At 44.0% G+C, this 25,700-nt stretch overlaps 1 protein-coding gene across 2 annotated transcripts in view; it reads right to left on the reverse strand.

The window, feature by feature from the left end:
- ABHD3 (abhydrolase domain containing 3, phospholipase) overlaps positions 1-25,700 on the reverse strand; it is a 92,712-nt gene that overhangs the window by 21,090 nt on the left and 45,922 nt on the right. For both annotated transcript variants that reach the window (XM_056521695.1, XM_056521694.1), the window contains 3 exons: positions 22,492-22,537; positions 11,161-11,273; positions 1,653-1,826 (listed from right to left, as the gene is read on the reverse strand). In XM_056521695.1, coding sequence (XP_056377670.1) covers positions 1,653-1,826; positions 11,161-11,273; positions 22,492-22,537 — 333 coding nt within the window. The remainder of the gene's footprint in view (positions 1-1,652; positions 1,827-11,160; positions 11,274-22,491; positions 22,538-25,700) is intronic.

A 25,700-nucleotide genomic window follows, 5' to 3' on the forward strand; every position in this document is an offset into this window, starting at 1 on the left:
TATAAGGAATGACTGGAATTACGGACTAATGGAGGCACGGATCTGCAGATGGCAAGTATCATTTTCAGAAGTAATGATATCAACCAAAGACACAGACAGACGTCCTGCACTCACCGCTTCAATACTGGTTAGACGGTTCCCATCTCGGACTGTACCTCCGACAAGGTGGACAAGGGTGGCGTGGGGCGCTCAGAGGCATCTGAGTTCCCCACGCCACCCTTATCCACTGTGTCGCAGGTACAGCCCGAGATGGGAACCGTCTAACCAGTATTGAAGCGGTGAGTGCAGGACGTCTGTCTGTGTCTTTGGTTGATATCATTCCTTACTGCTACTATTTTTCCTAGCACCACCTCTACTGATTTACCTGGTTTTCGTCTGAGCTGAACCTAGTCCATCTTGGTAAGCTGCGCGGATAAGGTACCGGTTACACTTGTCTTTCTATATTTGGTTTCATTTTCATAAGTGTCAACCGCACTACAAGCCTGGACCAACAGGTTAGTGTGGGTTATACTGATGCATATATAAAGACCTTTAAGGGGCTGTCTAAACGTAAGGAAAAAAAATGGCGTCCGTTTTTGTTTTGAAGAAACAGCACACCCCTTGTCTATGAGCTCTGTACCGTATTGCAGTTTAAACAAATTAAAGTAATTGGGGCTGGGCTGCTATATGAGATACATCTCAAGAACAAGGCCTCATACTACCCTTTTATAGTTTACATATACACATAAACTTATAAAAAAAAAGTTTTGTAACATTTAGTGAATATATTAGGGGAATTATCTCTGGTGCACCATCCACCAGGCGTGCCAGTCACTGACTCAGGGCAGCGCGCAGCAAAATAATTAACAGGAGGATAATAATGGCAGGTCGGACCTTTCCTTGTTTATTAACTATTTGCCTCTAGCTAAACAAGCCCAGCAATAAAGCTTCACCCACTGTTTCCTAGGTACTGAGCTCTCATAATAAAGTGGCAGAGTTAGCCTGGATATACACATTAAAGTGCTGTGGGCTGACAGCTTGTTTGGCCAACTGCCTATATATAATATATATATGCATGTTTTCTGAATGGGGAGAGGGGAGTAAGGCTAAGTCTGTGTCCTATTTTTTTCCACTCAGCTCCAGTGAAATACCGGATACCTGAACGGCATGATCACAGTGGCGGTGTAAACCAGCCCTAAGCCATTGCCAGAACTAAGGGATTGGGCATACTCTACCATATTTTTCTCTCCCCTGCCATCTAAGAGTCAGGAGGTCTCCAAACACATTAGATGATCGGCCATTCCCACAAAAATCAGCAGATTTGGACAACCATAATCTTATTTATATGGCGTATGTCTTTCCAATATCATTATTGGAAATGTCTTTCCTATACAGTAAAGACATTTCCCATAATGCAGATGTCTATATCTGTACAGACTAAGACAAGTTGTGACATTGTAACTAAAAGAACTGTGACTGGAGCCCCTAGACTACATTACTGTATGGCTGTACTCCGAGATCAGTGTAAAATAAGGAAGTAATGTGATGTGTTAACAAAATCCCTCACTTTTCTACAGATCATACTGTGTGTATAAAGATGCTGGTGATCATATATAAGAAAGGTTTAATGAGGAAAGTGAACATCAATGCTTATTGTAGCAGCTGGGACTCACCTCATAATTGATGCCTGGAGACAAGTTGTTAGGTAGTAATTAAAGAGTATCCAATTAAGAGGCTTCTCCAGGACAGTAGCAGACTCAAATACTTCCCATCCAGCTGAGAACACAGCGGCACCCAGCAGAGGGGTCTGACTACCAGTTGTTCCTAAGTAGTTCAGCAGTAGCATTCTATAAATATAGTAGAAAGGGTGGCTTCATTAATGAATTTCAAAAACAAAAAGACTAAAACATTTAATAATAGATTTAGTAAGAGCCCTGATGCAGAAGAACACTGACCCCATAATCTGAAAATATAAGCTGCTTGAGTATTCTATATAGGTAGCATATGTTGTATGACGTTTAATGCACAGAGGTGCGGTTACCCAGAATTTCACAGATTTTAAATGGCATATACATCTAAACTGGTGTGCACAGTTATATATCTAAAAGAGTTAGGGTTTGTATTTACTAAATATATTTTAAAGGCTACACTTACTGTTTTAAAGGACTTGGCCAGTTCTCTTGTGTTTTGCTAAACACTGTATTAATCATAAACATGTGCTGCTTAATAATTGATAAATTGGGGCTAATGTATTTTAATGTACAAATGGCCCGTCATGCCTTATAAAGGAAGCCCCATCCCCTCCATCCCCTGCCTTGGCAGGATGGTGCTCCCATCCATAAGATGGCACCCTATTGAATAGCATGCGATCATATAACGTCACTCAGCCTCCACCTCTAGACCTGTGCTAGTTCCTAGTGCGCAGTGGAGGAGGCGGAGTGAGGTTATGGTCACATGCTCCTCCATGTTATGTACCGGAGTGTTATCCAGCCTGGACAGAAGGAAGAGGGTCTGAGGGAGTGGAGCTATCCTTTTTAATTTTCTCCAATATTAAAGGAGAATATAAAAATTGTCCTCCATACTGCCGGCAGAAAAAAAATAAAGATGTACATACCTTCCTTCGCTCCCCCGGGGCCTCCGGTAACCAGCTACGGTCTCCGTCACGATCCACTTCCTGGTTGCCGGTGAGTCATACTGCCCTCAGCCAATCACCGGCCGCAGCGAAGTCCCGACTCGGCCGGCGATGGGCTGAGCGGCAGTGTGAGAACGCTTCAAGACACACAATTCACTACACCGACACCTGCTGCCTCGACCGAAAAAAAGTCACACTGCCACTCAGCATATCGCCGGCCGAGTCGGGACTTCGCTGCGGCCGGTGATTGGCTGAGTGCAGTATGTCTCGCCGCCCACCAGAAAACAGGAAGAGGATCGCAGCATAGACCGGAGGCGGTTACCGGAGGCCCCAGGGGAGCGAAGGAAGGTATGTACATCTTTATTTTATTTTTTTACTGCCGGCAGTATGGGGGACAATTTTTATATTCTGGAGTTCTCCTTTAACTCTGAATCAGAGCCCTTTCTTTTATAAGGAGTTCTACAAGTCTTTAGTAACATTCTAATAAGATAATTAAAACTTGCAAAATACTTTAATAAAACATACCTGTAATTTCAAAAGAATTTTAAAACCTGCATGTTTTGATATATTAATGGGGTACTCCACTGGCCAGCGTTCGGAAGTAAATGTTCCGAACGCTGTTTTCGCACTGTCACACCTCTCCCAGAGACTTGCATTGAGAGGGTGTGACTGTGATGTCACAAGGGAAGTGGACAACCTCCGGACCGCGAAAAAAGCGTTCGGAACATTTACTTCCGAACGCTGGCCAATGGAGTACCCCTTTAAAGTGATGTTAGTGTTAGTTAATGAGTCCCTAAGAGCCCCAATCAACTTTTGCCTTGCTAGAAGGCAGACCAGAGAAGAAGAGCACAGCAGCCGGCCGGAGCAGGTGAGTGTAACCCTGCTGGCCATCTTAACACATCGGACCCCTGCTATTGTCCAACGGGTGGTCCGATGTGAGTCTGTACACCCCTGCAATACTTCAAATGCCGTACTGATCACGGGCATCTGATGGTTAATGGCAGATTCCCGCTGATGTCCACCATTTCTCATAAGGTCCCGGATACTGATAACAGCCGCAGAACCGCATGATGTACATGTAGCAGTACCAGGTGGAAGAAACAAGGTGGTTGGGAAAGTGAGCATTCCTTTTTTTTTTTTATCACTGAAAGAAACAATCAACTGCATGCAAAGACCTATAACTCCGCTGTATCAATAGATAAACATATGGAAACCGAGAATAAATAGACAAGCTTTTATTTAGAAGACTTGTTAAGTCTGTAATATGCAGTCTGTTCTCCATGATAGTAACAGTGTAGAAGAACTGCTCGGCCTGGAGGAGGGGGATGTGGTGGGAGTATGACTACAAACACACTGGCTGTAGCCCAAAGTTCTCAGAGAGATTTAGCAACATTATGTTCCTTTATTGCTGAATAAATTCTTATTTCAAAGATTACAAAAAAGAAAGGGAAATACTGTTCTAATCACTATAGTAAAAATTGAAGCCCAATGGGGACATTTTCTATTCTTACACAGCATACGGTACATGCAGATGTTATTAACAACTAGCTGAGTAGCCGGCGTTGCCCGGTTTTTCCTTCCTAATCCTTGCTGGGAAGGAAAATAAACAAAGGAGGAAGCTTTTGACTTCATATCCCGTCCTCATAAATTTTTTTTTTAATTAATTTTTTTATTTTTTTTTTCAAATAAATGTTTATTGGTTTTCCAACACAAACATCCATAGTGTACCAATTCGAGCGGGGGGGGGGGGGGGGGGGGGGGGGGGGGGGGGGGCTGTGTACAAAGTACAAAACCTAGTCTGAGTGCACCAGGGTACAGCACCCTACTAGTATATACGTATACAGATCAACCTAGATAATAACATAGCAAGTAGCACATATCAACAAGTATAACAATAAGCAACCAGGCCTAGTCCGGGAAGGAGCCAGAACGATGAGACAAACCCAGGCCTGCAGCCAGGATAATAGCAGTCCGTCGAGGAAGGAAGGCAAAGCGGGAGAGAGTGAATAATGTTTAGCCAAACGGTAATGGGAGAAGAGAAAGGAAAGGGGAGTTGAGGGAAGGATAGAAGAAATGCGGGAAAGTCAGGGGATGGGAAGGGGAATGGGGGGAAGGGAAGAGGGGGCAGGGAAATAGTGCAGAAAAGGGAGGAGGAGAAAGGGAGAATCAGGGGTGGGGATGGGGAGGGATAGAGGGGGCATGATGAGGGAGGGGAGGGGAGAGAAGAAAAGGGGAAAGGAAGGGAAGAATATGGGATTGGAATAGAGGGGGGGAGGGGGGACGGTTGGACAGTAGGCTGCTTGAAGAGAGGTAAGTGAAGAAAGGGGAGGAATGGAGGTAGAGGGAGTGCAGGGGAAAAGGGGGGGGGGAAGATGCTTCAGGTATATAAGAGGTGAGTACATGGAAGTGCACTGCAGGCAATGACAGAAAACACAGACACGTTACAGCACCCACAAAGGACCCCTGAGGTGGTCTCCCCCTAGACTCTTCAAGTAATAGCACCATATTATAGTTGTTTCAAGGCTGAGTCTTATGAGTTCAGTGCTAAATGGCCTGCATGTGGACCGGGGTCCAGCAACTAACAGTCCTGAGCAGCAATCCTCCTACTGGATAGGGGCGGGGGGGGGGGAGGGGGAGGTGAGTGAAGCCTGTATCTTCCAGGGGACCAGGAGTGAATAGGTTCAGATACAAACAAGGAGTCAACTGTCGATTGCTGATGCTGGAAGATATGGGAGAGAGGTCCTAGGGCCGTGAGGGTTGAGGGAGAATCAATGGGGTAAGCCCAGGTTCCGAGTGTCCATCCTGTTGCGTGCAGGGGACTGCAGTTCCTGCGGGGAGGAGGTGAGGGCTTGGGAACGTTCGTGGGTATGCTGCGAGGTCAAGAAGATGGGAAGAAGACGGGACGTAACTAAGGCCAGGGAGGAGAGGGAGGATGGGGACAGGGACTTCGTACAGTACCTTCCTTCCCGGAGAGTCCGCCTGGGCAGCAAGTCATATCTAGGCTCTCAGAAGTGCCTGGTCGCATCAGGTGAAGGTATAAAACAACCGTCAGCTTGTGGAGTCTCCGGTTCCAGCAGAGTGAAAACTTCAGCGCTGCGGGGGATTTTCTTTACCAGCGGCCTTCTTGGTCTTGCTAGGCTTCGTGCGGGAGGCTATTCTCCAGTCGTCCAGCTTCGGCAGCGGGGGGAGGGGGGCCAGGTCTGAGATCGGGAGCCATGAAGGGATCTCCATCGGGGGAAGATCCAGAGCTGACCAGGCCTTGTCGAGATCTGCAGGGGTTCTGATGGTAATTCTGCGCCCGTTACAGGAGACCGATAGGCCGAAAGGATATAGCCAAGCATACATTAGGCCTTTTTCTCTTAGTTTTTCCAGAAAGGGTTTCAGGAGATGCCGTTTTGCCAAGGTAGAGGGAGCTATATCTTGATAGAGTGCAATTTGGGCCTCTCCATAGCAGATGGGTCTTTGCTCTCTTGCTGCTCGAAGGATCTCCGCTGTGTCAACAAAAGATAGCAGCCCACAAATGACATCCATCGGTGGTTCGGTGGGCTTAGGCTTCGGCCTGAGGGCTCTGTGGATCCTTTCAATGACCACTTTAGAGGCTCGGTCAGTGCCCAGTAAGCCCGCGAAGATTTCAGCGGCTATCCCGGGCAGCGCTTCATTAGCCCAAGACTCAGGGAGTCCTTTGAAACGAACGTTCTTGCGCCGGCTGCGATTTTCTTGGTCTTCAATTTACGCATATACCGAGTTCAGATGGGACTCCACGAGCGTAGCCCGGTCCATCATAGCAGAGGAGTGGGTAGACAGCGCTGCGCAGGGAGACTCCAGCGCTTCCGTGCGGTAGCCAATGGCCTGGACCTCCGACTTAATTTCCGCCAGCTCCGTTAGGACCGGCTTGATAGCCTGAGTCAGAGCTTTCTTCATGAAAGATTTTAAAAACTGCTGGGTGAGCTGCGCCGGAGCTCCTTCTTCAGTTTCGCTCTCTCGCTCACCTTCATCTCCAGAGTCTCTTAGTGGGAGTGTGTCCTGCGCCATCTTGGGCAGGCGAGCGGGAGAGAGGCCTCCCTTCTTCTTGAAGAATTTCGCCATGTCAGCCTGGCTCCTCCCGGGTCTTGGTGAATCCCCAGGATCTCCTGGAGCTGACTTGCCGTATTTGACCATATTTCGTGTAAGACAAGAGAGTTTAGGGTGCTGATTCCCTGGTCAGACGGGAGAGCCGAGAGCTCACGCGTCCATCTCTATCCGCGGCTAGGCTCCGCCCCTCCGTCCTCATAAATTGTTGTCATATCCCAACCCCCTATCCAGTCCTCTTAACCCGACCTCCTATCCCGACCTCCTATCCCGTCCTCCTATCCCGACCTCCTATCCCGTCCTCCTATATTGACCTCCTATCTCGACCTCCTATTCTGACCTCCTATCCCGTCCTCCTATCCCATCCTCCTATCCCATCCTCCTATCCTGTCCTCCTATCTCGACCTCCTATCCTTATCTCGACCTCCTATCTCGACCTTCTATCCCGACCTCCTATCTCGACCTCCTATCCAGACCTCCTATCCAGACCTCCAATCCCGACCTCCAATCCAATCCATCTATCTCAACCTCCTATCTCGACCTCCTATCTCGACCTCCTATCTCGACCTCCTATCTCGACCTCCTATCCTGACCTCCTATCCCATCCTCATATCCCCTGCTCCTATCTCGACCTCCTATCTTGACCTCCTATCCTGACCTTCTATCCTGACCTTCTATCCCATCCTCCTATCCAGTCCATCTATCCCGACCTCCTATCCCGACCTCCTATCCCGACCTCCTATCCCGACCTCCTATCGCGACCTCCTATCCCGACCTCCTATCTCGACCCATAATATGTGTACCAGGTATTGAAATATCTCCAGCCGTACTGAAGTTATGTGGGAACATACATTTCCCATTGATTTGCATGGGACTTTAAACAAAAGCCCTGACCCTCACAAATGGGGGTAGTTAAGGGTTAAATTAACTATCCTATATTTTAAGTGGACATATAAGTAACATGTGACCAAGCATTATGGAAATATCTCCAGCCGTTTGGAAGTTATGCAGTAACATATATTTCCCATTGACTTGTATGGGACTTTAAACATAAACCCCGCCCCTGGCAAATGGGGGTGAGTAAGGGTTAAATCACCTATCCTATGTTTGTTGTTGACATATAAGTAACATGTGTGCCAAGTTTCAAGTTAATATCTTTAGCCGTTTGGACGTGATGCTGGAAAATGCACACATACATACACACACACGTTGAGTTTTATATATATATATATATATATATATATATATATATATATATATACACACACACACACACACACACACACACACACACCGGTAGATAATATTGTATTGGGGAAAGTTTTAAAACATCTGATAAATCTTTATTAAAGGAGTTCTGTAGTGAAAGAAAACTTATCCCCTATCCAAAGGAAAAGGGATAAGTTATAGATCACGAAGGTCAGACCGCTTGGACCCCACTCCCCCTGTGATCTCCTGAATGGGGGCCCGGCAGTCTGTTGGAAGGGGTTGCCGACCCCGCACGGAGAGCCTACCAACACGCTCCCTCCATGTATCCCATAGAGATACATGGAGGGGGGTGTGTCGGCCACGGCTTCCTGCGGGGCGCTTACAGCAGACTGCCGGGGCCCCGTTCAGGAGATTGCGGGGGGTCCAAGCGGTCTGACCCTTCATGATCTATAACTTATCCCTTTTCCTTTGGATAGGGGATAAGTTTTCTTTCACTACAGAACTCCTTTAACTGAACTATTATCTATTTGACAAAATAACTATGGTATATCATATGTGAGTGTGTATTTCTTATCTGGCCACAGTCTGGCACTCTTATCTAGAAATTGGTTGTCTGTTTAGATTAAATACTGTGTATAAGCACAAGGCCAGCACTAGCTCTTTAAGAAGTCTATGCATGCTAAGACTGATACAAAATTATAAAGAGTGGAAAATTAATAATTCGGAACAACAGTGAATTTAAGAGGACCTTTGGTTAAATCCCAAAAATTAAGATTACATTATCATTAAGGGCCTATTCACACTATGGATTCTGCTGCAACTTTCACTCTACAGAATTTCCACGGCAGACTTTCTGCCAAACATGTTGGCAGAAACATGCCAAGCTTGTTTTACCAGTGCCTGCTACAGATGTAATCTCCACCCAGTAATATCTCTGGGCAGAGAGTCTGTCATTTAAATGAGCCCTAAATAGCTTAAAAGGGTATTCCATGAAAAAACTTTTTTTCATATCAACTGGCTCCAGAAAGTTAAACAAATTTGCAAATTACTTCTATTAAAAAAATCCTAATCCTTCCAGTACTTTTTAGCTGCTGGAGCTGAGTTTTTCTTTTCTGTCTGACAACAGTGCTCTCTGCTGACACCTCTGTCTGTCTCAGGAACTGTCCAGAGCAGAATAGGTTTGCTATGAGGATTTGGTGCTACTCTGGACAGTTCCTGAAACTGACAGAGGTGTCAGCAGAGAGCACTGTTGTCAGACAGAAAAGAACAACTCAACTTCAGCAGCTAAAAAGTACTGGAAGGATTAAGATTTTTTAATAGAAGTAAATTACAAATCTGTTTAACTTTCTGGTGCCAGTTGATATGAAAATAAAAATAATAATAATTTCATGGAATACCCCATGATCACTCACCTTTTTACAGTTTCTGTATATTCCCTTCCGCTCCTAAGATAGGAGGATTTATAGTTTATCCTACACATTTTAAAAAATTGGGAGTGAATATCGGGGGATGAGATGGATTATACAGTGAGATGGTGTTAATATTATACATTGAGAGGTGTGTATTCCTAATACACACACCTGGGCTGTATAATCCCGCCCATCACCAGATCCCCCATGCCATTTCTGTGCTCAATATGTGTTGCCCAGCTTGTGCAACTGGAGATGCACACCCCACAGTAGAGTACCTCTGCACAATACAGTCCTGCACTTACTAACAGCACTATACAGAAGACAAATAATTCCTCCACATCACATGTACTTTAAAGACCAATATAACCACACATTTTCAGCTGTGTGAACATGACCTAGGACAAAAAGAAGGTAGTAAGAATGAATGACTCCTCATAGCTTGTTACCATAAAGACACATAGGAGTTGTAGGAATTTTTTAAAATCAAAGTATACACCCTATAAGAAGCAGTCCTTTTTGTTTATCTAAAAAGAATAACAATGTCACAATGCAATAATTAGTATGTCATGGATTTTTGTGAAGAAAAGTGGATCATATCCATTATTTCATGTCAGGATAGGGAACAGTGCAGATCTGAACTCACCCCAAACCACTGTCCCTACCTACTTGGACGATCCACTCTAAATGGCAACCCCCCCCCACTGGACGATGGTATATACACTGGACTAAGAGTATGGGGTGTCAAGAAAAGTTAGACTGGCCAGGTCAGCAACAGAGGGACAAAACAGTACAAAGACAAGAGGCCAATCAGGGACAAGTCAGAGAATCAAAACCTAAAGGGGAGCGGAGTACAAAATCAGAAGCAGACTCAGGGCAAGCAAGGGTCAAACCCAGACAATGAAATAAAAAGTTAGCAGGCAAAGCCACGGTTAGGTCACAAGCAGAGGTCAGATTAGGTCACAAAAAGTACAAGGAAAAGAAATGTTAGTGAATTGCTGTATCCTAAATCATGTGCAGCCCAGCTAGTGATCTGGCCATTTAAAGGGGTACTCCGGTGAAAACCTTTTTTCTTTTAAATCAACTGGTGGCAGAAAGTTAAACATAATTGTAAATTACTTCTATTAAAAAATCTTAATCCTTCCAGTACTTATTAGCTGCTGAATGCTACTGAGGAAATTCCTTTCTTTTTAGAATACTGACGACATCACGAGCACAGTGCTCTCTGCTGACATCTCTGTCCATTTTAGCAACCATGCATAGCAGATGCATAGCAGATGTATGCTAAAGGCAGCATGGTGGCTCAGTGGTTAGCGCTGCTGCTGCCTTGCAGTGCTGGGGACTTGGGTTCAAATCCCACTAAGGACAACAATAAATAAAGCGTTATTATTATTATAATAACGTCAGCAGAGAGAACTGTGCTCGTGATGTTATCAGAGAGCATTCCAAAAAGAAAATAATTTCCTCTGTAGTATTCGGCAGCTAATAAGTACAGGTAGGATTAAGATTTTTTAATAGAAGTAATTTACAAATATGTTTAACTTTCTGCCACCAGTTGATTTAAAAGAAAAAAGGTTTTCACCGGAGTACCCCTTTAAATCTCCCGCCGCCTGGAGGTGTGACCTCCGGCACCACCAAAGATTGGCTTGCTAGCCCTCTGCCTCATACAGTAACGAACCGTCCTGCACCCAGCAGTGCCACCATCAGGACAACAAGACATGCTGCCAGCTGTGCCGAGGGAGGAATGGAGGCAGCACTGGAGCCCAGACAGGTGTGTATGTTACACGTATGTAGTGAAAAGAAACACATGGCACAAAATATTTTACAGCAAGCGCTTTTAGAATATATTATAAAGGATCTTACCCCCCCATGGAAACACCGGCTGCCGTAAGTGGAGCTTCTGGGTATAGTGTATGCACATGCTGAATTACTGTCTCCAAATCCTCTGTGTTAGAAGCACAATATGTCCTAGGTGTCTAAGAGAAAAAGAAGACACTACATTAATACTAGAAATGCTAGTAAAAGGTCACAGTCAGTCATCATTTGACATACGGTAACTCATAGGACAGCATATGCATGAAGTCCCATTTAAAGAGTAAATTCAGCTCACTTGGAGGACGCCATCAGCACTTGAATAGGAAAAAGGCATTGTCCATTAATATAAGTAAAAGTATAGTATATTGGCATACAATATAGGTGACCCTCCTATAGGTGAACCTCTAAAGCCGGCCAAGCACATAAGATCATATGTTGGATTGATCTGACCATCAACATCCAGTCTAAACTAGCAGATCAGGGAGTAGGTTTGGAGAAAAACTTGATGGCAGGTTTGCGCTATTTTTAGGTTGCTTTGGCTCATTTTCTTTAGTTGTTGTGCACAATAATTTGTTGGCTGTATGTGTATTCCAGTGAACAGCTGGTGTAGAAATGTTTGCACTATTCAGAGGCTTCCTGTCTGCTGTACAAATGTATGAAGTGACGTGCGCAACATACTATGTCCAAATGTGATCTTGCTAAATATAATACAAGACCGTGATAGAAGAACCGTCACAGTTTTACCCCATTTCAACAAAGTATTTTTTCTGTATAAATGTGCAGACATTACAGGTTAAAAACAGCCTAGTTATACTGTAATATCTAGGTATGAAGTTAGATTTAATACATTAAAGGGGTATTCCAGGAAAAAACTTTATATATATATATATAATCTCAACTGGCTCCAGAAAGTTAAACAGATTTGAAAATTACTTCTAAGAAAAAATCTTAATCCTTTCAATAATTATCAGCTGCTGAAGTTGAGTTGTTCTTTTCTGTCTGGCAACGGTGCTCTCTGCTGACATCTCTGCTTGTCTCAGGAACTGCACAGAGTAGAAGAGGTTTGCTATGTGGATTTGCTTCTAAACTGGGCGGTTCCCGAGACACGTGTCATCAGAGAGCACTTAGACAGAAAAGAACAACTCAACTTCTGCAGCTCATAAGTACTGAAAGGATTAAGATTTTTTTAATAGAAGTAATTTACAAATCTGTTTAACTTTCTGGAGCCAGTTAATATATTAAAAAAAAGTTTTTCCCTGGATAACCCCTTTAAGGGTCTATTCACACGGCAGAATTTCCGCATAGGGAATTCCACACAGATTCCACCTCAAATGAATGCCCAATAGACTTCTATGGGATTCCGCACTGCCATTCACACTTCTGAATTTCTGCATGTGGATTCCGCACAAAATCCGCACAAGCCAGAAACCACCCAAATAAATGCGGAAGCGGAATTGGTACAGATGTGCGGAAATTCTGCCGTGTGAATAGACCCTAAGGGTACTGAAAGTCACATGCGGATATCAGAAGACCTCTTTGTAGTGTCAGGAATTTTAAGATGTGTCCTCCATACAGAAGCTGTTCTGTTCTTTAAAAGTGAAAATATTTCCTTGTCAGCTAATATATATTTCACCTTCATATATTTTGTCACTGTACTTCACAGCTCCAGAGAGAACATCTAAATTTAATATGGGATTAACACCTTGGGAAACAGAACATTAAACACCAAGTAGGCGCTTAACATACCAAGATATTTGAAGTAGATTACCACATCTACTCCTTAGTGAATGGACTGTGTTAATAGGGATTTTATACAGCACAATTGTGGCACTGTGGTCCCCTCTAAAGAAATACAGAACAAATTATTCTCCAAGTACAAAAAAGGATTCCAAAGGCTTAGGAGGCTTTATATTGCTTTGTCAGGGTAAAGTTGATGGTTTAGTGCGGTGTTCTCCAAACTATGTCCTGCCAGATGTGGCAAACTACAACTCCCAGCATGTTAGGATTTGTATGGGGGCATGCTGGGATTTGTAATTCTTGAAGGGAGGGCTGCAGTTTGGAGCCAGTGGTTTAGTTTATCAACTAAATGACTAAGACCTGCTACTCCATAAACAAGGAATAATAGAGATTACCTGATTACTTTATAGTTTAAAGGGGTACTCCGCTGCTCAGCGTTTGGAACAAAATGTTCCGAATGCTTAGAGCCAGTACCGGGAGCTCGTGACGTCATAGCCCAGCCTCCTCATGACATCACGCCCTGCCCCCTCAATGCAAGTCTATGGGAGGGGGCGTGACGGTCGTCACGCCCCCTCCCATAGGCTTGCATTGAGGGGGTGGGGCGTGACATCATGAGGGGGCGGGGCTTTGACGTCACGAGCTCCCGGCCCCGGCTCTAAGCATTCGGAACATTTTGTTCCAAACGCTGAGCAGCGGAGTACCCCTTTAATATTAGTGGTGCATTGAAATGAACATTTTGGGGGCGAAACCGAAAATTTAGGATGTGCTTGTCCGAGAAGCGAAACCGATGATGACTCTGCCCTGCCCACTTTTTCTAAAATAGTTTTTGTATACTTGTATTATACTTACATTTTTAATTAAATAATCCAAAATAAAAAACTAGAAAGCAATAATAAAATAAACACAACATTTGGCCATAATACAAATGAAATAAAACATACTTCGGTGAAACATTAATCCAGCTTAAAAACGTATCTTCTATACACAATATAGGGAAGAAGTGTCTGATTATGGCGGATCTAGCTGTAGAGACATAGGCTGGATCTGTAGCTGACCCAAACAAAAAAACTACAACTTATAACATGTTGCACTATAGAGATGTGATCCGTAACCTGTGGCTCTGTAGCTAGTGCAGAACTACAACTCCCAGAATGCTATTGGCTGCTGAAGACGTTCTGGTGCGGCGCCTCCTGCAGGTCTTTCACCAGACCGTTCATCCACAAGCCAAGCCATTTACTATAATTGCTATATACTGATAAGCCCATTTTCGGATGCAGAAATTTCAATGGAGTCCTAGTCAATATAATGTTGCATAAAGTAAAAACATAGGGGGAAATGTAAGTCAATGTTAGACTCCTCTGCAGTTGAAATCCAGACATCACCTGTTTAGCCTTTAGGATGGGTTCACACTGTTGAATCTCTGGGAAGAATTTCTGCTGGAGATCGAGCAGGCGGCACTAGGACCACGCGGACTGCATTGCCGTCCCCATAAATGTCAATGCATTTCTGAGCAGATCTCCCAAAAGATCCACCCAGAAATGCATTGCCATCTATGGGGACAGAAATGCAGTCCGTGCAGTCCTAGTGCTGCCTGCTTGAGTTCCAGCAGAAATTCTGCCCAGAGATTCTGTAGTGTGAACCCAGCCGTAGAGTAGTGAGGCAGGCTACACTATACTATCCTACACATATAGGTAGGTCTTATCCTACACATTAAAATAGAACAAGCATAGTTACAAAGAGGGGTGTGAATTCTTAACAGTTTTAGAGCACAAATGTCGCGGTGATCATTGCGGACGTGCGTCAGATTTATCAAACGGTGCACAGGCTTTGATGTATTTTGCGGACGCTGAATCAAACTAAGCTATGCTCTATTTTACGCAATCGAAAAGTCGCACAGTATGTTGCAGCGAGTATTGTATCAAATGTTGCACGGACCTTAATACAATTGTCGCATAGAGTTCTATAGGGCAGGGTTGACTTGCCCTGTGATACCGTATATTCTCAAGTATAAGCCGAGTTTTTCAGCACGATTTTTTCGTGCTGAAAACACCCCCCCTCGGCTTATACTCGAGTGAACTCCGCCCTCAGTGGTCTTCAACCTGCGGACCTCCAGATGTTTCAAAACTACAACTCCCAGCATGCCCGGACAGCCATCGGCTGTCCGGGCATGCTGGGAGTTGTAGTTTTGAAACATCTGGAGGTCCGCAGGTTGAAGACCACTGCGGCCCTCGTCATCAGCCAGACCCCCCCCCACCCCCACCTTTAGTTTTGTACTCAAAATTCCCCACAAAGAGTCTACATTTGGTCTATTCAACCCCATGACTGTACTGCCATGTATACTTTTTTTTTTTTATACTTTTTATGCTGTTATTCAGACATATATCCACATTGTAAGATGTGAACAAGGCTAAAAACTTTCAGATTCTGTTCTAGATATTGCACCTGCATGTAGCATTGTTGCTTTTCGTAAAATGTTTTATAAGCTCAATACTGTGAGCATCTGTGAGAGTGATATTCCCTTTGTAGTTAAGAATAATACTAAAGATTACTCAATTCTCTGAAATGAATAAAAATGTACCTGTTTCTAAGTATTCAAATTCCATATATTTTACTGACTTTATTACAAGATTATATCCCATTCTCAAGCAATGAACTAGGAGTGGCATAACCACAAGCTCAAGAAACAAAGCAGAGTTTAGCGCACGTTTTCTTCAGTCTGCACGTAATGAAAAGAGTGTTAAGGAATTGCCCGGTACTGTCTGCATACTAAACTTCTATGAATAGACAAAAAAGAAAGGAAAGGGTCTGCAGAACTCTCAGTCAGTGGATGTACAGGGCCTTGCATAAATATTTTACCCCCCCCCCCCCCGGACTTTTTGCCTATTTGGCTATTGGTGCAAACTGGAATTCAAATAGACTTCTGATTTGGTGAACACAACATGCATAGTACCTTTTATTGGGACACAAACAAAAAGGTGGACCCCCGAGTCAATACTTGGTAGAACCACCTTTCGCTGCCATGACAGTCTTCTGGGGTGTGTCTCTATCAGCTTTCCACATCTACAGATGAAAATGTTTGTCCATTTTTCTTGGCAAAAAAGCTGAAGCTAAATGGATGTAGACCTGCCGTAGATTCTCAATTGGATTTAGGTCTGGGCTTTGACTGGGCCATTTTAGGACACTAACATGCTTTGATCTTAACCAATTTTATTGTAGCTCTGGCTCTCTGTTTAGGGTCATTGTCCTGCTGAAAGATGAACCTCTGCCCAGTCTCACGTCTTTTGCAGACTGCATCAGATTTTCTTTAAGAATTGCCCTGTATTTGGCTCCATCCATCAATTCTGAGCAGTTTCCCTTTACCTGCTGAAGAGAAACACCCCCACAATATGATGCTATCACCACCATGTTCACTATGGGGATGGTGTGCTCAGGGTGATGGGCAATATTAGGTTTTTCGCCTAACATAGAGTTTTGCGCATTGACCCAAAAGTTCAATTTTGGTTTCCTCTGACCAGAACACCTTCTACCATATGTTTGCTTTGTCTTCCACATGGCTTGTGGCAAACTTAAAACAGGATTTATTGTGGCTCACTTCTGGCAAACAAAAGGCCAGCTTTGTGGAGCACATGCCTAATGGTTGCCCTGTGGACAGATTCTCCCACCTCAGCTGTTGATCTCTGCAGCTCCTCCAGAGTTACCATTAATTCTTTGAATCATTTTTTACTTGCCTGGCTTGTCAGTTTGGGTGGACGGACTTTTATTGGTAGGTTGCAGTTGTGCCATATTCTTTCTATTTTCTGATGATGGATTATATGTAGTACTGGGCGGTATAACGGTTCATACCGAATACTGAAATTTTTGTGCTGCACGATATGAATTTTTCCCATACCGCAATACCGGTTGGGCCCCTCCCCCTCGGGAATGAATGAATTATCGACCCAGCGCTGCGCTGTCCCCATCGGGAGCCGTGAGCGCCCCCCCCCAATTAATTATCAGCCCAGCGCTGTCACTCGCAAGCGCTACCCTCCTCGTCCTCCTGTTTGTTGCCGGCCGCCGGCGCTGACACTCTATACTGTACGCTGTATGCCTAAGCCCGGGCTGCAGAAGATAAACAAAATGAACTTTAACTCACCTTCCCCTGTCGGTCTGGACCTGCTTCCTGGGGATCGGAACGCCGGAGAGCCGTTAGCCTATCACCAGCCGCAGCGATGTTCCGCCTCGGCTGGTGATAGGTTGAGCCCACTGTCATGTAAGAAGTCAGCTTCCCACATGACAGTGGGCTCAGCCTATCACCGGCCGAGGCGGAACATTGCTGCGGCCGGTGATAAGGAAGATGCGTTAAAGTTTATTTTTGTTTATCTTTTGCAGCCCGGGCATAGGGATACAGCATACAGTATAGAGTGTCAGCACCGGCGGCCGCAACAAACAGGAGGATGAGGAGGGCAGCGCTTGCGGATGATATGTGAGTATTTACCCCGATGGGGACAGCGCAGCGCTGATAATTAATTTGAGGGGGGTGAGAAGCAGAACAGCGCTCGCGGGTCACATGATTGGGGGGGTAAATACCGTTATATACCGTGGAACCACCATAAGTTACAAAAATACCGTGGTAAACATATTTGGTCACACCGCCCAGCTCTAATTATATGGTGTTCTGTAGATTTTCAAAGCATGGGATTTTTTTTTTTTTTTTTAATAACCTAACCCTGCTTTGTACTTCTCCACAACTTTATCCCTGATATGTTAGGTGAACTCCTTGGTCAGTAATGCTCTCTAACAAACTCTAAGCCCTTTACAGAACAAGCGTATATGTACTGAGATTGTGAGGTGGACTTTTCAGATATTAATGTGTAAATAATTTTGAAATCCTTATAGTGAAGTATTAGCTCTTGGTACTAGTTAAAGGTTAGTTTCTGGAATCTCTATATAGCCATGTTCACACTCTAAGTTTTGGTGGAGTCTAAAGCTGCACCATAAGTGCAGAGTGAAACCACATAAAACATGTAAAAAACTAAATAGACTAAATAGTGCATGCAGGTATCCCATGATTGTGGTTATTAACTGGATGCATGCCATTGTGAAAAGAGGAAGTGATGGAGGTCATTACAGATCTCTACTGCAGCCCCTACACCCTGAAGACCCTGTCAGGTATCACTCCTGTCTGGTATTACCAACATTGTTAGTCCTGCAGGTTTGGCAGCCATGGTGATCCCTTGATGGTGGGGAAGCTGCTTTCTGCCAGTAAATCGTATAGGCCCGACAGGACCCTGGGCAGAGACGGTCTCCCAGCAGAGATTTATGTTGTGCTGGGGGATTTCATATGCCCAGACCTGTTGGAGCTGTACGAGGAGATGGTAGTGGAGGTATTAATGCCTCTGTTGTTAAGAGAAAGAATAATCACAATCTTATATAAGTGTAAGGGGAAGAGATGTGATCTTAAAAATTGGAGTCCCATCTCTCTCTTGAATGTGGACTACAAGATCGAAATGGACAGAATTAAATGGACTTCTACTGCTACACTCCCTGGTTATACAAAGAAGTCAGATTTGTGAAGAAACATCGACTGGAGGGACTCAAGCCCGACTTGTGGAAACCAAACCAATCCACAAGCTCATCAGAGCCAAGGACATGTTGGAGTTGGTTCGAGGGCTCCCTGTGGCCATCGCATTGACTATATAGACTAATGTGGCTTTTGCACAGCTAACCAACAGATACTAAGGCCCTGATTTACTATTGTAAACCCGACATGTTTTGTCAGTCCGCTGGCAAGCCACACCCTCCCTGCATGCCATGCCCCATCTCACAAAGACACGCCTACCTTTTAAGTCACACTCCTTTTATTTTCATCTTACAATATCTTTACCACAACGCAGCCCCACCTGAGGATGGGATATGAGGATTAGAAATGAGGATTAGCTATGGGGAAGAGATATGAGATTGGGATATAAGGACAGGATATGAGGACGGGATATGAGGTCGGGATACGAGGTCGTGATAGGAGTACGGGATAGGAGGACGGGATATGGGGTCGAGATATGATAACAAAATATGAGGTCGGGATATGAGGACGGGCTATGAGGACGGGATACGAGGTTGGGATATGAGAACGAGATGAGAAAGGGATATGTGGAAGAGATATGAGGTCGGGATATAGGGACAGGATATGAAGTCCGGATATGGGGTCGAAAGTTGAGAACAAAATATGAGGACAGGATATGAGGTCATAATATGAGGAGGGGATTTGGGGTCAGGATATGAGGAGGGGATATGGGACACCGCAACTTCTGATGCAATAAAAATTATTTTATTCGGCAATCCAAAATAAAAAAGTGTTACGTTTCGGTCATAAACAGACCTTCATCAGACTGGATTGCAGCGGGGTAGGAGGAAAACAGGTGATCGGCCAGCAAAGCCGTGCTTGATGGAATCATGTGCTGCGACCTATAGTCGCTATGGGACTTTTGGTATCTTACTCCACAAGCTCCGCTCTGCATCTCCTGGTGAATGTGTCAGTCTGGCTTGCAAGCCACACCCTCCATGCATGCCACGCCCCATCTCACAAAGACATGCCCACTGTTTAAGCCCCACCCCTTTTATTTTCTTCCCTTTTTGTGCATCGGTCTGGCTTGCAAATCACACCCTTTTCCACAAAGCCACGTCTCCTCCTTTTATGGCTTACAATATCTTCATCAAAACTCAGTCCCACCTGAGGACAGCATATGAGGATGGGACATAAGGACAGGATATGAGGTTGGGATATGAGGACGGGATAGGAGGTCGGGATATGAAGACGGGATAGGAGGACTGGATAGGAGGTCGCGATATGGGGACAGGATATGAGGAGGGGATATGGGACACCACAACTTCTGATGCAATAAGAATAGTTTTATTCGGTAATCCCAAAAAAAAAAAAAAAGTGTTACGTTTCGGTCATAAACAGACCTTCATCAGACCGGATTGCAGCGGGGTAGGAGGAAAACAGGTGATTGGCCAGCAGAGCCGTGCTTGATGGAATCATGTGCTTCGACCTATAGTCGCTATGGGACTTTTGGTATCTTACTCCACAAGCTCTGCATCTCCTGGTGAATGTGTCAGTCTAGCTTGCAAGCCACACCCTCCATGCATGCCATGCCCCATCTCACAAAGAAATGCCCACTATTTAAGCCCCACCCCTTTTATTTTCTTCCCTTTTTGTGCATCGGTCTGGCTTGCAAATCACGCCCTTTTCCACAAAGCCACGTCTCCTCCTTTTTCGGCTTACAATATCTTCAGCAGAACTCAGTCCCACCTGAGAACAGGATATGAGGATGGGACATAAGGACAGGATATGAGGTTGGGATATGAGGACGGGATAGGAGGTCGGGATATGAAGACGGGATAGGAGGACTGGATAGGAGGTCGCGATATGGGGATGGGATATGAGGATAGGATATGACAACAATATATGAGGATGGGATATGAAGTCAAAAGTTTCCTCCTTTGTTAATTTTCCTCCACAACAAGGATTAGGAAGGAAAAACAGGGCAACGCCGGGTAGTCAGCTAGTATTTCAATAAAGCTTCGGCCTGTGATCTCCTCTGCCTATACCTTGTTTTCTTAACCCCATTTCCCCTATCGTGGTCCCCTATACCTTGTTGTTTGAAACTGATGTTTTAGATGCAGAAGTGTAGCATGTAGCATGATGTATAGTAGGGCTGCATGATATGTCGCAATGGCAATCAATTGCGATTATTGCGATATGTCGATTCAGCCCTTTGTAAAATTTTGTGATTATCTAAGCACTACTGTGAGGAGAAACAGTGGGCCGCACAATGGAGAGGAAGGGCCGCATGGGAGCCGACAATTAGGTGAAACAAGGGAGCCGAGCCTGGCTCTGGCAGTATGTTAGCTCCCGTGCAGCGCGGCTCGGCCAATTGTCTCTCCTCCCAGCAGTGCCCAGCGCTGGGAGGAGGTTAGCCCCACCACGGCTGGCCACTGTTAATAAATGGCGCAGCCGTGCGTTGGGTGATTGAAGCAAGTTCAGGAGCTGAGCTCCCTTCAAACTGGCTAATGCCTGACATCACCGATCCGGGTGATGTCCGGCATTAACCCTTTAGACGCCGCGATCAACGTTGATCACGGCATCTAAAATCCCGAAAAGTCCCATCAAAACAGAAATGGTGGCAATAAAAAATACAGATAACAGTGCAAAAACATAAGCCTTGTTACAGCCCCGTATATGGAAAAATAAGAAAGTTTTAGGGGTCAGAAGGGGACGTTTTAAAGGAGTACTCCAGTGCAGTAAAACTTACCTCCATCCAAAGGACAGGGGATAGGTTTTAGATCACGGGGAGTCCGACCGCTGGGACCCCCCGTGATCCCCTGCATGGCACCCTGGCAGTCCCCAGGAAGGGGGTCAAGCCAACTCCCACATGAAGTGGTGGTTGACACAACCCCTCCATGTATCTCATAGAGCTACATGGAGGGGGGGTGTCGGCCACCCCTGCCTACGGGACTGCCGGGGCACCGTGCAGGAGAACGCGGGGGGTCCTAGCGGTCGGACGCCCTGTGATCTAAAAGCTATTCCCTTTCCTTTGGATTGGGGATAAGTTTTACTGCACTGGAGGACTCCAATCTACCCCCCCCCCCCCATTGTATGTTGGCTATATGAAATGATGGACATGAAATAGGAGGGATTTCACAATTTGTTTATTATATCGCAATCGCCTATTGAAATTTAACCTCCATAGTCACAATCCCACATTTTCCTCAAATTGCGCAGCCCTAATGTATAGCATAGGAAACCTGTGCTGTATATTGTGCTGCCATGCTATGTATTGTGAATGTATTATTTATTGTCTGTGTGATTGACGATTATTTTGCTAATAAAGTTATTTTCAATAAAAAACTATTGTGGTTATTAAGGGCTATAAGTTTTTGCCTTCCTTCAGAGATATATGTCAGGTGAATTTATTAGCATATGCCTCTGACTCAAATCTGTATAGACATACAGTGTCATATGTCACCAATAGGCTCATATTGTAGAAAAAAATAAAGCATGTACACCGATACTGTATATATCTGTTTAGGAAACACAACGCATTCCGATACAACACAAACTACGCATTCCGATACAACAAAAACATTGACACAACAGTGACACATACAGGCCTGCCACTTGACAAATTTGCAGACATTTGGTGTACACACTGGGGGAGATTTATCAAAACCTGTGGACAGGCAAAGTTGCCCAGTTGCCCATAGCAACCAATCAGCTCACTCCTTTCATTCTTAACAAGGCCTGTGGAAAATGAAAGAAGCAATCTGATTGGTTGCTATGGGCAACTGGGCAACTTTGCCTGTCCACAGGTTTTGATAAATCTCCCCCACTATGCATATATATGATGTATACACCAGGAGCTTTCTTGGCACGTAGACCAAATGCAAATATACCGAATGTAGCTGAAAAAAATATGCAAATAGAACCGCAGGCCAAACCAGTGTTTCCCAACCAGGGTGCCTCCAGCTGTGGCCAAACTACAACTCCCATCATGCCCGGACCAAAGGCTGTCCGGGCATGCTGGGAGTTGTAGTTTGGCCACAGCAGGAGGCACCCTGGTTGGGAAACACTGGGCCAAACACTGTAGGAGAGAAAATGCTTACCAAGAGATCTTCCCCAGCAACACCGCGATTATTGAAAACAACACACCTAAAACAACAGAATGTAAATGTAAATATACACTGGCAGTCACACATAAAAGAAAAAAAATTGTATAATTACTGTCATAAGACAAGTTCAACACTGTGTCTGCTGATGGGTCTTATCTCTTCCAGTCTGCCAACACATATGGCTCAGCCAAATGTCCATATACAGTGATCCCTCAACTTACAATGGCCTCAACATACAATAGTTTCAACATACAATGGTCTTTTCTGGACCGTTGTAAGTTGAAACCAGACTCAACATACAATGCTACAGACAATCCAGATCTGTGAAACTTATCAATGGCTGAAAGAACTGACCAATCAGAATGGACATTCACTGGTAAAACCCCTGTATTACTGAAGTGCATGCACTGACTGGTGTCTGGTAGCGCCCCCCTACAGTACAGGGAGTATTACATGTTCTGTACTCTTTACCTGTACCAGGGTTACCTGCTCCTCTGGACACCAGGTAAGGGCGACTCCATGTTACTTTTTTTAGGACATTGCGAGTACCGTACAGGACCCTGAAGAAGCTCCTGTCCTCTACATAGACCAGTGTTTCCGAAACAGACGGCCCCCAGCTGTTGCAAAACTACAACTCCCAGCATGCCCGGACAGCCTTTGGCTGTCCGGGCATGCTGGGAGTTGTAGTTTTGCAACAGCTGGAGGCTCCCTGCTTGGGAAACACGGACATAGACAGTGATTTACAGATCCCAGCAGATCTTTCTTACTTTTATATGCAAGGATTTTCTTTATCTATATTAGTTATCTACTTATTTTTCTTTAATTCTCACTTTTTCCTATTTTTTTGGATGACATTTTGGTGCCTTTAGAACCAATTACCAGGTTTCCATAGAGTTCTGGTCTCAACATACACTGGTCTCAACATACAATGGTCATCCTGGGACCAATTAATATTGTAACTTGAGGGACCACTGTATACTGAATGGGGAGAAAGACGCTACGAAACTCATCTGGTGGCAGCTTATTTCCTCAAGAGCAAAAGTATAACGCATGTTTAATTCCAACATGCCCTACTGTTCTTTCTCCCAAAATCTGCCATAAGTGGAAAGTGGGGAGGCCCCCCATACACATCGGCTAATGTGTATGGGTGCCCCCAGAAGATGGTGTTGGTGTTTGGCATACTGGGGATCTGGTACTGATGTTCAATGTTCTGCTTGTGTGAAATGGTAGAACATTGGAAAAAATGTCAGTGGTGTGAACCTGACCGCCAAATGTACGTCCGCCAAATGTACAACACAATCGTACATGTTTTATTAATATCATATACTGGTCTTCTAAACAAACAATATAATTAACTATTTCACCAATAGAAAAATATTTAGGCAACATATCATGGTTTACAAGAAGAACCACCTTAAATCAACTGGTGGCAGAAAGTTAAACATATTTGTAAATGACTTCTATTAAAAAATCTTAATCCTTCCTGTTCTTATTAGCTGCTGAATACATCACGAGCACAGTTCTCTCTGCTGACGTTATTATAATAATAACAATAACGCTTTATTTATTGTTGTCCTTAGTGGGATTTGAACCCAAGTCCCCAGCGCTGCAAGGCAGCAGTGCTAACCAATGAGCCACCATGCTGCCCTTAGCACACATCTGCTATGCATGGTTGCTAAAATGGACAGAGATGTCAGCAGAGATTACTGTGCTCGTGATGTCATCAGTGTTCCAAAAAGAAAGGAATTTCCTCTGTAGCATTCAGCAGCTAATAAGTACTGGAAGGATTAAGATTTTTTAATAGAAGTAATTTACAAATATGTTTAACTTTCTGCCACCAGTTGATTTAAAAGAAAAAAGGTTTTCACTGGAGTACCCCTTTAATGGCCTACATCAAGCATTACTACCGTAACCTGAATTCACATGTAATCTGATATTTTTCATAAATTTACTTCTGGAAGTTGGCAAAAATGCAATGATATGCTATCCTGTGGCTGATAACAGTAAAGCTGTCAATAATACAGTACAGAATCAGTCTGCTTCAAGAACAAAAAAGCTCCATCATTAATATTCAGTAATGTATACACTCTTCTGTTACCTCATTGACATCCAGTGCATTCATTCTTAAAGTTGTAACCATCTGTTTGTTACTTTTAAAGGGGTTGTCCACTGAATAACTTTTACAATTAACCCCTTAAGGACCAGGCCATTTTACACCTTAGGATCAGAGCGTTTTTTGCACATCTGACCACTGTCACTTTAAACATTAATAACTCTGGGATGCTTTTAGTTATCAATCTGATTCCGAGATTGTTTTTTCGTGACATATTCTACTTTAACATAGTGGTAAAATTTTGTTGTAACTTGCATCCTTTCTTGGTGAAAGATCCCAAAATTTGATGAAAAATTTGAAAATTTTGCATTTTTCTAACTTTGAAGCTTTCTGCTTGTAAGGAAAATGGATATTCAAAATATTTTTTTTTTTATTCACATTTCCAATATGTCTACTTTATGTTTGCATCATAAAATTGACGTGTTTTTACTTTTGGAAGACATCAGAGGGCTTCAAAGTTCAGCAGCACTTTTCCAATTTTTCACAAAATTTTGAACCTCGCTTTTTTTCAGAGACCAGTTCAGGTTTGAAGTGGATTTGAAGGGTCTTCCCATTAGAAATACCCCACAAATGACCCCATTATAAAATCTACACCCCCCAAAGTATTCAAAATGACAATCAGTAAGTGTTTTAACCCTTTAGGTGTTTCACAGGAATAGCAGCAAAGTGAAGGAGAAAATTTAAAATCTTTATTTTTTACACTCACATGTTCTTGTAAACCCAATTTTTGAATTTTTACAAGGGGTAAAAGGAGAAAATGTATACTTATATTTGTAGCCCAATTTCTCTCGAGTAAGCACATACCTCATATGTCTATGTAAAGTGTTCGGCGGGCGCAGTAGAGGGCTCAGAAGCGAAGGAGCGACAAGGGGATTTTGGAGAGTACGTTTTTCAGAAATGGTTTTTGGGGAGCATGTTGCATTTAGGAAGCCCCTATGGTGCCAGAACAGCAAAAATAACCCACATGGCATACCATTTTGGAAACTAGACCCCTTGGGGAACGTAACAAGGAATAAAGTGAGCCTTAATACCCCACAGGTGTTTCACGACTTTTGCATATGTAAAAAAAATATTTTTTTTTCACTAAAAT

Source organism: Hyla sarda, chromosome 5 (assembly GCF_029499605.1).
Source record: "Hyla sarda isolate aHylSar1 chromosome 5, aHylSar1.hap1, whole genome shotgun sequence".
NCBI lineage: Eukaryota > Metazoa > Chordata > Amphibia > Anura > Hylidae > Hyla > Hyla sarda.